Below are 14003 nucleotides of genomic sequence, written 5' to 3'. Positions count from 1 at the left end.
CTTTACTACTAACTCTATCATCCAATTTTAGTTAATTTGTTAAAAGATGAATCTTTTTTCATCTATACACATTTGCCAAAAATCAACATGGCAAATTCTTGAATTCCCTATTGATTAACATAGGTTTACTAAGTTCGCTATCATATAGTGACAGCCCTTCTTCAACTTTTTTCTATTTTTCAAGTTATTTTGCCCATTATAAGTCCTACATATTTTCAAATGAATTTTTAGGATTAGATATTTAATTTCAATGGGGAAAAATCCTGCTGAGATTTTAATGGGGATTACAAAGAATCTATGATCAATTTGGAAAGAAATCACCTCATAATGATATTAAGTTTCCAGCACAAGAAAATGGTCCAACTTCCCATTAATTTAGGCTTTTATTTATCCTCAGCAATTCCAGTTTTCAGAGTAAGGGTCTTGTACATGTTAATATCAGTATTTTATATTTTTAAATATCTTTAAATAATCAATTGATTGTTGCTAATATGCTGAAGTCCAATTGATTTTTTGTATATTGATCTATATCCTGTAATGTTGTTAAAATCATTTCATTAGTTGTCTTTTTATAGAATCATTTAGATTTTCTATATCATCACATCATCTTTGAACAACGGCAGCTTTACTTCTTCCTTTTGGGCTTGATGGTGGTTTTTTCCTAGTTCTCAGAGGTCTTATGCAGATCTTTGGAATTCTCTCTTTGCAGCTCTCAGGCATCTAGTACTCTGTCCCCAGAATCTATGGCCTTGGACTTCCTGGACTCTTAGCAGTATCTCATTACCTAAGGGAGACTATTAGGTTCCACTGGGTCCCCTTTTCTGTACTGTGGACTGGAAGCTCTTTCAAGGCAGTATGCTGGGATAAATCATCATCATTCAAAGCTTTATGTACAATGTCTAGGAAAAAAAACATTGTTAAATGTTTAGCTGTTTCAGGAAGAAGGGTAAATCCAGTCCTTCTTACACTATATTGGCCAACAGTGGAGGTCCTCATAAAGACACTTTATTTGGCAATCACTGTGGCAAGTGCTTTGCTAAGAACTGTATATATAGTATTTATGATTTTCTTCTCAATAAATCCTGTGAAGTAGGTACAGAAAAGATGAGTAACTTGAAGCTTTGAGAAAGAATTAGCTGTCTTTGGTTATATAGCTACTATTCAGCATCCAAGCATACAGCTAAGGAGTGAGGGGGGTGTATTTTAAGGGTGACAAAAATGATCTTTCATTTTTGTGATGGTTAGTGATGGTTCGCCTCCATCTAAGGACAAGCTTAAAAAAAAACACCGAATTTTACCACCTAAAAATGAATTTTATATTATGTGAATTATATATGCATAAAACTAAGGGTTTTGGTGAAAATTGAAGAAAACCCCATGATCACAGAGGCATGTACAGGATTGCCAGATTTTCCAAATAAAAATACAGAAAATCCAATTAAATTTGAATATCTGTATAAGCATAACTAGGCAATATTTAGGACATACTCACACTTTAAAAATCTGATTTCATCTCAAATTGCCATCTAATAGTATCAATCAACAATATTAAATGTGTCTTTCCCTTTGACAAAGATACTAGTCATACTATCGGGCAGGACTATTTCTAAAATTCACACTTGTCTGATGTATAGATGGTTCAAAAGCAATTATGATATATACCAAAATTAGCAGGTTAAGTTAAAAAATTACTTGAGTCAGTTTGAGGAAGATATTATAGAAGTGTATTAACAAAGTACTTGTAAGGTTTATACTTACTGTTGAAACAAGGACTATTTTTCTTACTGCATATATGCTTTATGAGGAAAATTACTGTCAGATGCAGAGGATATTCCAAGTCAAAGACCACAAAACAACTTAATTCAACATAAGTAGATCCACAAATTTTATTTTTTTCCTTGTCTGATTAAAGTACCCTAAGAGTTGTTGGAATAATTCAGAATAATATGATTCTGAAGTACACGAATATGGCTAGGAGATTATGTGCTGTACAGATTTTATAAATGGTGCTAAACTTTATCAGTTCAAAATAATTTTCAGTAGACACTCATAAAAATCAATTTTATGGTCACTGACTGAGGATCTAAGATCTTGATAGTTGCGGTTTAGATAATTCTAAATTACAGGTATATCCTGGAGCAAAATCATTTTAATGAATTCTATTTGATTTGCCTACCTGTTAAACAAGGACAGCAAACATTGTACCAAACATATATAAGACACTGTTCCAATAGACATCAAGAAAATTAAAAGTTTATATTTCCAGATTGGACATATAGATAAAATAAATGGAAATAACACTAATAGAAGATATCAAAAATAAATGTTAAGTGTCTAAAATATTCAAATACTAAAAAGTTATAGATAAGGTCAAGCAAACTGATAGCAGAAGAGACAGGACAGGATTTAAAACAATAAAGAAATAAAACGTGCCCAGCAGAATACTGAAATATTAAATCTTCACCTAAAATGGTCATCTGTCTTAAAACTTCCATACAAAATAAACAAAAATAAATGGTAATTAAACTTGACAGTAAGCAATTTAGTAATGAATTAAAGTAAGGAATTTTCAAAGAATGGTGGAGATTACACTCAAAGACACAATTACATAGTTAGTGGGCTCCCACTGGTCAAACATGGGACATTCTGAGCATTAAAATAAATAATTATGGAACAAATATAACCCATTGGAAAAAAGGAATCTATGAGAACAAAATGATATAATGATACACCAACCAAATGATTAATTATGGTACAAATCAAAATCATGCTCCATCTGACAGGCTGCAACACCTCTGTGACATTATCACCAAATAAGAGTAACCTGAATCTAATCATGAGGAAACATCAGACAAAAATTTGAAGAACAATCCACAAAATAAATAGGTCACAGTGTTCAAGTGTGCTGAAATCATGAATGGCAAAGAAAGAATGACAAACTGTGTTGAAATGAAGTAGATCGTTCCAAAATGAAGACAACTAAATTTCTGAACTAGAACCATTTGCTAGTTATTAGGACAAGCAGCAAAGTCAAAGGAACTTTGAAAATTAGATAACAGAAATTTATTGATATGTATTTTGATGATTATTTTATGGTTATGAGAAGAATGTTCTCTTTTGTAGTAAATACATGTTCAAGCATAGAGGATAACAGAGAACTATGTTGACAGTCTATTTTTAAATGGTTCCAGGAAAAAAAAATATTTCTAGATATTTGAAAGGCCCTAGGCAAAAAATAATCAATATTAACATTTTTTTGTGTGTGTGTGATTCTAGGGATTGAATCCAGAGCCTTGTGCATGCGAGGCAAGCACTCTACCAACTGAGTTACATTCCCGGTCCGCAAGTTATTTTTTAAAATTAAAACCCAATATTAGTGTAGACAGACAAGTATACAACCAGTCAAAATGCAAACAAGAAATCGGTATTCGGGGTAAAAATGGGAGTTCATAACCCACTTGAATCAAACTGTGAAATATGATATATTAAGAACTATGTAATGTTTTGAACGACCAACAATAAAAAAAAAATGCAAACAAGAACCATACTGAAGTATAAGTTACGTCAAGAGGCCTAAGAAAGAAGAATATTAAATGAGAAAAGAAATTTAAAGAAAGAGAAGGATTAACTCTACCTAGACATGGAAAAGAAATAGTGAAATTACTGTTGTTGTTGTTATTCTTTTTAGATACACATGGCAGTAGAGTGTATTTTGACATATTATACATACATGGAGTATAACTTATTCTAATTACGATCTTATTTTTGTGGTGTACATGATGTGGAGTTTCTCTGATCATGTTCATATATTAATATAGAAAAGTTATGTTCAATTCATTCTACTATCTTTTCTATTCCCATCTGCCCTCCCTTCCCTTCATTCCCCTTTGTCTAATCCAATGAACTTCTATTCTTCCCTCTCTGCCCCTGACTGTGTGTTAGCATCCACATATCAAAGAGAACATTTGGTCTTTAGTAATTCAGTCTTTTGAGTAATATTCCATTGTGTATAGATATCACATTTTCTTTATCCATTCATCTGATGAAGGGCCTGTAGGTTAGTTCCATACCTTAGCTATTGTGAACTGAGCTGCTATAAACCTGTCAGTAGCCAGGCATAGTAGTGCATTCCTGTAATCCCAGCTACTTGGGATTAAGTCAGGAGGCTTGCAAATTTGAGGACAGCCTCAGCAATTTAAGAGACCTAGTCTCAAAATACAAACAAACAAACAAACACTTTAGTATCACTATAGTATGTTGATTTTAAGTCCTTTGGGGGATCTACTGAGGAGTCAAATGGTGGTTCCATTCCAATTTTTCTGAGGAATCTCCATACTGCTTTCCACAGTGGTTGCACCAATTTGCAGTCCCACCAGCAATGTACGAGTGTACCTTTTTCCCCACATCCTGGGCAACATTTATTGTTACTTGTGTTCTTGATAATTGCCATTCTGACTGGAGTGAGGCAAAATTTCAGTGTAGTCTTAATTTGATATTGTTATTAACCTTAGCAGCAATTTTAGATGTAATTCTTATAAGGTGTTTTCTTAAATAAGAGATATAATAAACATGTTTCACACTCAAGAAAGTAAAAATATTTTAAAAATTTCTTCCGGTTGGAAGAAATTAGGCAGTAGCCAGGCATGGTGGTGCATGCCTGTAATCCCAGCTACTTGGGATTAAGTCAGGAGGCTTGCAAATTTGAGGTCAGCCTCAGCAATTTAAGAGACCTAGTCTCAAAATAAAAACAAATGAAAAGACTGGGGATGTAGCTCAGTGACAGTACTCTGGGGTTCAAGACCCCTAGGGAGGAAGGCAGACATTGTATTCATGAGAAGTTGAATATTCTCATATCTGTCCATGAATGAACTAAAATTTACACATAAATAATAATTTGCATGGTGGGAACACTAAAAGAAACAAGACAATAATGTATGTAGCTAAAACTCTATATTCTCCAGATTCTTATCCATGAAGAGCTAGTATAAAATGTTTGATGTCAAGAGCATAAAAAACTTAGCTGCCAGAAAAACATTGCCAGAAACTAAGATTACCCAGATAATGGTAATGGTTGCACAATGATGGCAATGTGCTTAACACTACTGAACCGTACACTTAGAAATACATAAAATAGTACACTTTATGTTAAATGCATTTTACCATGACATTAAAAAAAAGGCTAAGATTTCTCAACTTTAACTTCAGGATACAATAACTGATTTGAAGAAAAAATGCATATTTTTTCATATCTATAGTCTCTTAAATTTCATATCTATAGTTTCTTCTGAATTGTGGCAATAAGAATTAAAAATCAAAAAAAAAAATGTTCAGTAAGGGATAAGAATTCCATGTTTAAATATTTTAAATAAAGCTGAAATAGAGTTAGGACCATGAAAATGCCAAGAGCCTATCAAGCAGTAAGCTGGGGTTTTCCTTAAAATATTAAGTGGAAATGAGAGCATGTAGCTATTAAAAACTATCAGACAATCTGTAAATATTAGAATTCAAATTAGAGTGATAAAACCACTGATTTTTGTTTGTTTTGGGTTTTTTCAGTACTAGGGATTGAGCCCAGGGGTGCTTCAGCACTGAGCTGCATCTCAGCCCTTTTGGGTTTTTTTTAATTTTGAGACATGGTCTTACTAAGTTGCTTAGGGCCATGTTAAATTGCCAAGGCTAGCCTCGAACTTGAGATGCTCCTGCTTCAGCCTTCCAAGTCACTGGGATTATATAAAAAAAGTGTGGGGATGAAGCTCAGTGGTAGATAACCCTGGGTTTCAATCCCTAGTACAGGGGAAGGATAGGGGGAATCTATGTAAATACGGACGGGATCTAAAGAAGGTACAACAAGTCATAATAAAGCAAAGCTGCTCAAGGAACAGATACACTAATGGATAACTTTGATGTTTTGCTCCATATACCTCAAATTGAACAAAACTTACATTCAAAAAATTAAAATTGAATTTCCAAATGTTTTTATGTATTACTTATAAAACAAAGATGGCAGATATAATGCAAAACAATAAAAAATCCACTACTATATTGCACAATGGTTTACAGTTCTTAGCCAATGTAATAATGTAGAAAAATAAAACTAAAAAAGCAAAAACCTGTGGGGCTGTAGCTCAGTGGCAGAGCACTTGCCCAGAATGTGTGAGGAACCGGGTTCAATTCTCAGTACCACATAAAAAAATAAATAAAATAAAGGTATGCTGTCCATCTACAACTATTAAAATTTTTTTAAAAAAGCAAAAATCTGTTGCAATTTTAAGAAAATATATTTCACAAGAAAATTTGCTGCAAACTATTTAATCTCATAAGAGAATCTACCAAAGCAGGAAGATATGAATTTGGTAGAAAACAATAATATTTTGCCATACTAGTATTTTCCCATACTAGAATGGTTTAATTTTAAATTGTAATAATTCCTACATGCAAAAATTCTCTTACATAAGAATGTTAATTCTAACAATATAAAAATGTAATCTCAATGCGATCCAAACAAAAATCTCGACAATATTCTTTGTATTAGTCAAAAGAATTACTCTAAACACAATAGCTAATAAAGATTTAGAAAATTAAGAGTAAATCATGTTATGAAGTAAATAAAAAAGCTTAATACTGACAGGTTTTATTTTATTTTTACTTTATCCGAGAAAAAAAATTTAAACAGATTCAAAATGTTAAAATGCAAAAATTTTAAAATAAAATAAAATGTACCACCTTACAAGGACATCACCCACCTTCAATAATTATTAACATTTTAAATTTTATTAAATATATATCATTGTTCTGTCTTGACAGAATTTTAATGCAAATTAGCAACTTAATAACAACCAAAAATTTAATAATACTTGGTAAATATCAAATAATACCCAATTGCCGGAAAATATTCTCCAACTGTCTCAAAAACATCTCTTCACACATTGTTCCCTACCTTTTCTTTTCTCATTCATTTGTTGTATTATCTAAACTATGCTCTCCTGCTGCTAGATTATTTGAAATCAAATTCCAGGTATCTCTATACCAACTGCAATACTTATCACTTACAGCAATTGCAGTACTTATCACTAAGAAATGAGGTTTTTAAAATTCTTTTAAATCATCTCATAAGTCAAACATTTAAATTTTATTATTTGTATGAAAAATATTTTTTCTGTTTTGGTTTGTGTGGAAAAAAAAGATTCAATGAGGCCCACACTATGTATTCAGATGATATTCTCTGTCTCCCTTAGTCTACAACAGTTCACTTTTCCTCTACTAAACACCAACTTTTATTTTCCTATTAAAATTATTTGTTGGAAAAAAAGAGGTCACGTTTACATTTTAGAACATTCTAGAATTGGCTGGTTGTATTCTAATGATGTTGTTTCCCTTGTCGCACTATGTATTTTCTTTAAAGTATTAATTATAGCTGAACATGGGGGAACATGCCTGTAATCCCAGTGATTTAGGAGGATGAGGCAACTTAGTGAAGCCTTGAGCAATGCAGTAGGACCTGTATGAAAATAAAAAAATAGAAAGGGCTAGGGATATGGCTCACTGGTAGAGCCCCCTGAGTTCAAGCCCCAGTTCCAAAAATTAAAAAAAAAATTTACTACTTACATCTTGAAGGTAAATTAGATACAGGTTTAATTTAAAAGGTTTGGCAATAATAAATCATATATAATGTTGTAAATACCATGTTGTATCATATTAGTTTAATACCAGTTTTACTTTAGCAATGTAAGATTAACCAACTAAAACTAGACTAATGATTATCCAATAATTTAAGAAAATTCTATTCTTCTACTTATTTTTATGTTGGAATTCTTTCACAGAAAAACTTTCCCTCATTCAGTTATCTAATTAAATTGACATAAGAAAGGCAGGATAAATGCTAGATACCATCCCTGTATTTATCAATTTTTAGTATAGAAAGGAACAAGTTACTTGCAGTAAAGTTCAATGCCTTTTGTTGTTGTTGTTATTTTTCATTTTGCACTGATTAATTTCTATATATTTAAGATTTTTTATTTGATTATAGGCATTTACTTTGGTGAAACAACACTTTAGGCTTTTGAAAAAATATGGAATACTCCATATATCATATAGGATCATTCAACAATCTCCTATAATGACAGATATAGAGTGGTGTACTGGGTGAATGGATAGCCAATGCCCTTATAAAACAAAAAGTTATCTGGGTTTTTAGGCTACTAAGATGATACACAATATCTACTGGTAATACTGGTATTAAGAATATTAAGTACATGTAAATTACTAAGCATGGTGCCTAATACAATACCCAGTAAAGTATGTGGATGAATGTACTTGTGCCATGCATGTTTGCCCAATTGTGAGTATAAATGTTTAGGCACTGGCTCTCTGAGGAAAAAGATTAGCTAACCGTGATTTGTAATGTTCGACAATTTTCATGATCCAATATAGACCCACCATGGATGATCTTTCACTACCATCCTGACGTCACCAACTGCAGGGGTGGTGACAGATGCAAAAAATTACTTCTCAGTCAGGTGTGGCAGCACACACATGTAATCCCAGTAGCTCAGGAAACTGAGGCAGGAGGATCGAGAGTTCAAAGCCAGCCTCAGCAACTTAGTGAGGCCTTAAGCAACTCAGTGAGACCCTGTCTCTAAATATAATACAAAATAGGGCTGGAGAGGCAAATCAGTGGTTGAGTGTCCTGAGTTCAATCCCTGGTACCCACCCCCCAAAATTAGTTCTCAACAGCCATAGTGAACAGCCTCCAGGATAACCATATTCATTAAGAAAATAAATTATTCTGTGTACTTGTCAATGTGTATTTATACATATATATGTGCACATATGTATGCATATACTTAGATATGTAAAAAGAACCAAAATAATATACTAAAAGGTCTGGAGAAAAAGACATCAAGTGAATGGAGTGTTTTCTCTGGAGTAAGAAATGGTAGAAGAGTGGAAGGAACAAGATAAGCAGATAAGCTGAAACACCACTGCATCAAAATTCTTTGAATGTTTAACCATAAGGTGGTCATCTATTGCTTATGTAGTTGTTGGGTCAAAAGAGGAAGTTTTTTTAAATTTACTCTTACCCATTCTATCACAGAAAACAACACGTTCTCACAAATATTAAGCTCCAACGTGATAAAAATGACCAACTAGATTAGATGTCATATTACACACTGAAATCACCTTTTGGAAAAACACACAATTTACCTTAGCTTCAGTTTCACCCCTGTGAAGAGTGTACAGATGGTGGACAGCACTTTGTGATGAGGACCAAGGATGTGTCAGAATTTGGAAGACATGAAAGTCATGGCCAAGTGTGTCTGTTGTGACTAAAAGCATTCCTGGAAGACAAGGGGGAAAAAAAAACAAACAGAATAAAAATAAAAATTATTAAATAAAAATTATTAAATTAAAAATTATAAATACTTTCAAAAACTACTTGTAAATATTAAATTATTACCAACAAAAAATAGCAAGGACATAAAAATTTCCAAAATGAAAAATTAAAACATCTTTTTATTGTGCACATCCAACTTGATGACATATCAGTAAAGCAACAGAGTATGACTATTAAATGTGCAGGTATTGTGATTTTTCCATGTCACTGGCAGAGAGTTTTTTGTTTTGTTTTGTTCTGTTCTGTTTTTTGAACTGGGGATTGAACCTAGGGGCCCTCAATCACTGAATCACATCCCCAGCTCTTGTTTGTATTTTATTTCAAGACAGGGTCTCACTGAATTGCTTAAGACCTCACTAAGTTGCTGAGGTTGGCTTTGAACTCTCGATCATCCTGCCTCAGCCTCCTGAGCCACTGGGATTTCAGGCATGCACCACTACACCCAGCCAAAGAGAATTCTTTAAAATTCTTTAAGAACAAAATTAGAGAATCCATAGTCATTTCAAGAACAATGAGTTATGAAAATTATAACACCCATGGAACTAAAACTCAGTCTTTTTGCAATTTTATTCAATATACCTACTTATCATACTAGCAATGTAACAAGGAATCACATGTTTAAGCTTCTTTTGTGGCTCTGAACATGATGTAGCTTGGTAACACATATACCCCTGAACACCTAGAGTGTTCTGTAAATATTCATTCAAGTTAATCATTAATATTTTGGGGATCTTTAATGTCTTTATGATTTTTACTTACTTTTTCTATTACTGAATAATATTTGTGAGTTAGAATTTCAAAGCCAGGCATGGTTATATACGCCTGTAATCCCAGTAGCATGGGAAGCTAAGGCAAGAGGATCACAAGTTGGAGTCTAGCCTCTCAGTCACTTGGCAAGGTGCTAAGGAACTTAGTGAGAAACTGCCTCACAAAAGGGGCAGGACTAAAGGGCTGGGAATGTAACTCAGTGTTAAAGTGACCCTGGGTTCAAAGTACCAAAAAAAAAAAAAAATCCAAGTATAACTGTGGATATGCTTATTTTTCAACAGTTATTTCAGCTCAGAAAGTTTAAAGATAGCTGGAGGTGGTGGTGCATGCCTGCAATGTCAGCTACTCAGAGGAGGCAAAGGATCACAAGTTCGAGGCCAGACTCAGCAAATTGGTGAGACCCTATCTCAAAGTAAAAAATAAAACAGGGTGGGGATATGGACTCAGTGGTAGAATCCACCTAAGTTGAATCCCTAGAAACACACACACACACACACACACACACACAAAGGTGAAAAAAATGCAGTTACTTTCAAGATTCACACACATTTAGCCCATATAAGATTGTTATGAATTCTTCTTGAATCAACCCTTTTAACGTAAGGTCCTGTTTGTTTTCCTTGTTCTGAATTCTACTTCTCTGATGTTAACATCACCATTACAGCTTTCAGGAACTTTGGATTGGGCAATGGGGAGTGAAGGGATAGGAAGGGGTGGGTGTGAAGGTGGAATGAGACAGACATTATCACCCTAAATAAAGGCACGATTCTGCACCATGTACAGCCAAAGGAATGAGAAGTTGTGCTCCACTTGTGTACAATGTATCAAAATGCATTCTACCATCATGTATAACTAATTAAAACAATTTTTAAAAGTAAAAAAAAAAACTACACTGAAATTTCATCTCACTCCAGTCAGAATGGCAACAATCAAGAATATAAGCAACAATAAATGTTGGCAACAATATGGGGAAAAGGGTATACTCATACATTGCTGGTGGAACTACAAATTGGTGCAACATTATGGAGAGCAATATGGAGATTCCTCAAAAAACTAGGAATGAAACCAATTGACTGGGTTATACCACTCTTTGGTATATATCTTAAGGATTTAAAATCAGCATACTTATAGTGACAACAACATCAATGTTTATAGCAGCTCAACTCATGATAACTAAGCTATGGAATCAATCTAGATGCCTTTCAACAGATGAATGGATAAAGAAAATGTGGTATATAACAATGAAACATTATTCAGCCATAAAAAAGAACGACTTTATGACTTTTGCCAGTAAATGAATGATATGGAGACTATCATGCTAAGTGAAATAAGCCAATCCCAAAAACCCAAAGGTCAAATGTTCTCTCTGATATGTGGAGGCTAATACACAATGAGGGAAAGGGAAAGAAAGAGAAGTTCATTGGATTAGATAAAAGGGAATGAAGGGAAGGGAGGGAAGATAGCAATAGCAAAAGACAGTGGAATGAATTGGATATGACTTTCCTATGTTCATCTATGAATACATGACCAGTGAAACTTCACATAATGTGCAACCACAAGAATGGGATCCTAATTAGAATAAATTATACTCCATGTATGCATAACATGTCAAAATATACTCTACTATCAAGTATATCTAAAAAGAACAAATTAAAAATTTTAAAGTTTTAAAAAATAAAATGAGTTAAATAGTAGATAAATGCAGTCTCTCTCTTTCTAAATCCAGTCTTTCAATTGGTATTTTTAGATCATTTGCATTTAGTGCACCTAAGTTTATAATTTGATTATTTTTAATATTCATTTTTTAATTACCAATGAGTTTGGGGGCTATGGATCTTTACATATTAATGGGTTGTTCCAGAGATTACATTACACATATCTAACTTTGTACGTTTATTCCTTTATATTTTGTGCAGATACTATAACTGTTTTCTGTAAGACAGATGGTTTATTAGCTTACTCAGATTTTCAAGAAGTGGGGTCATATTAGTTAACATTCAAACTTTTACCTTATTCAGAGAAAAAGGGCATGAAAGAATATTAAGAATAGCTGGGTGAGGTGGCACATTCCTGTAATCCCAGTGGCTCAAGAGACTGAGGCAGGAAGATTGAGAGTTCAAAGCCAGTCTTAGCAATAGTGAGGTGCTAAGCAACTCAGTGAGACCCTGTCTCTAAATAAAATACAAAAAAAAAGGGCTGGGGATGTGGCTCAGTGGTCGAGCACCCCTGAGTTCAATCCCTGGTACTCCCTCCAAAAAAAGAATATTAAAAATATGTGGGGACATAAAGTAGTCATTTAATGAAAATGAAATATATTGAGCTTGCTATTTCTGTGACTAAGGTATGACTCTAGTTGCTAGGGTAAAATATCAGATGATGCTTTCCTAGTTATTACAAAGAGAACACATTTTAGATGGTGAAAAGTATTATTAATTACCCTTAATTTAATAACCTATTAACTATAACATATATTTAATGATTTATTTAATAATTATGCACCAAGTTATGGTCATTTGGTGACACACTTTATATTCTTCTATTGTTTTTATTTAAACAACAAATCATTTTGTCTTTGGGGGTAGTATTTTCCCATCCCTCCTACTTTTTTCGCTGAGTGATTTATAACAACTTTACTACTGTATTCTGACTTCACCTCCTCACACAAAATAATGATTTTCTGCATTTGACAATTTAATACAAAGATCATTCTGACAGGATAAGATGAACTAGGGTTTATAACCCACATGTATTCCTTTATAATATGGACAAGCTTTGCTATATATACTTCTTTTAAAATCATGTTGACATTTTATTCAGAATGGGCATTCAAATAAAAGGCCTGACTTACCAAATCAACTATTATTGTTTTATATATGAATTATAATCATTCACAAACACTTGTCAATACGCTCCTAGATTTCTAAACAAACATTTTTCACTGCCTAGTGGTTACTATGTAAAACCAATTCATATTTTTCAGAAACTAGTCCAATGAAAACTTCTACCTATTGTCATTGTATCTCAAGTATTTTCTATTTTCACTACTCTATAATAAATGTGGGAGCTTCTGTAATCCACCAATGAATTTTATTTTCTTATAAAAGGTTTAAAGTATTATAAAAATTTTGAAGAAGCAGAGAGAAAAGGAAGAAATAGCTAGTATTGAGCTGCATAGTCATGTGCTTTCTTCTAATTTACAATTTCCTCTTTTGCACACATTCTAAGGAAATGGTAAGCGTTTTCTTTTTTCTAGAAAACAAGTTAAAAAACAAATACATAATAGGAAAAATTCATGCAAAGTAGACTGTGGCTTGAGACCTATTTATGCAGCATCAGAAGACTAAACCAGACTCTGGCCTGGCCATAAACTAAACCCACACCCCAAATGAGGTGCCAAGCCACAAAAAGCATTTGCGTCATCTGGGAATACAAGGAAAAGAAGGACTTCTAATTATAGGGCCTGGAAGCGGAAGCCTAGAGTGATTAGCTGTTTAGGCACTGCTGTATGTTTATCTGGAAGCTTCCTCTCCCTCGCTCTCAACCTCAGGCTTGATAGATGAGCGTTAGTGTTAGAGGGTGGGGACTGGAGCTGCTGATGGTACACTTCGTTCTCCCAAATCTGAGGTAGCTGGAGAATGAACATTAAGTCTTTTGCGGCCTCATAAGAACATAAGTCTTTTCTACTGGGCGTCAGCTGGTTAGACCAAAAAGCAAAATTAAAGAGTAGCAAAGCTGCACTGGGAATATGCTATAAAATCTTGGAAACATGAGGAGGTTTGTCTTTTTTCCCATATCCTATTTATAACACCTATCTAATTGTATGGTTTTTTATCATGTGCCC

At 33.4% G+C, this 14003-nt stretch overlaps 1 protein-coding gene across 6 annotated transcripts in view; it reads right to left on the bottom strand.

The window, feature by feature from the left end:
• BCAS3 (BCAS3 microtubule associated cell migration factor) overlaps positions 1-14003 on the bottom strand; it is a 633828-nt gene that overhangs the window by 392771 nt on the left and 227054 nt on the right. For all 6 annotated transcript variants that reach the window (XM_081270282.1, XM_081270287.1, XM_081270285.1 and 3 more), the window contains exon 14: positions 9205-9338. In XM_081270282.1, the coding sequence (XP_081126408.1) occupies positions 9205-9338 (134 nt within the window). The remainder of the gene's footprint in view (positions 1-9204; positions 9339-14003) is intronic.

Source organism: Spermophilus citellus, assembly GCF_964194105.1.
Source record: "Spermophilus citellus genome assembly, chromosome: 17".
NCBI lineage: Eukaryota > Metazoa > Chordata > Mammalia > Rodentia > Sciuridae > Spermophilus > Spermophilus citellus.
Note: the sequence above shows the minus strand (reverse complement) of the source record. Positions and strands in the feature narration are given on the sequence as shown.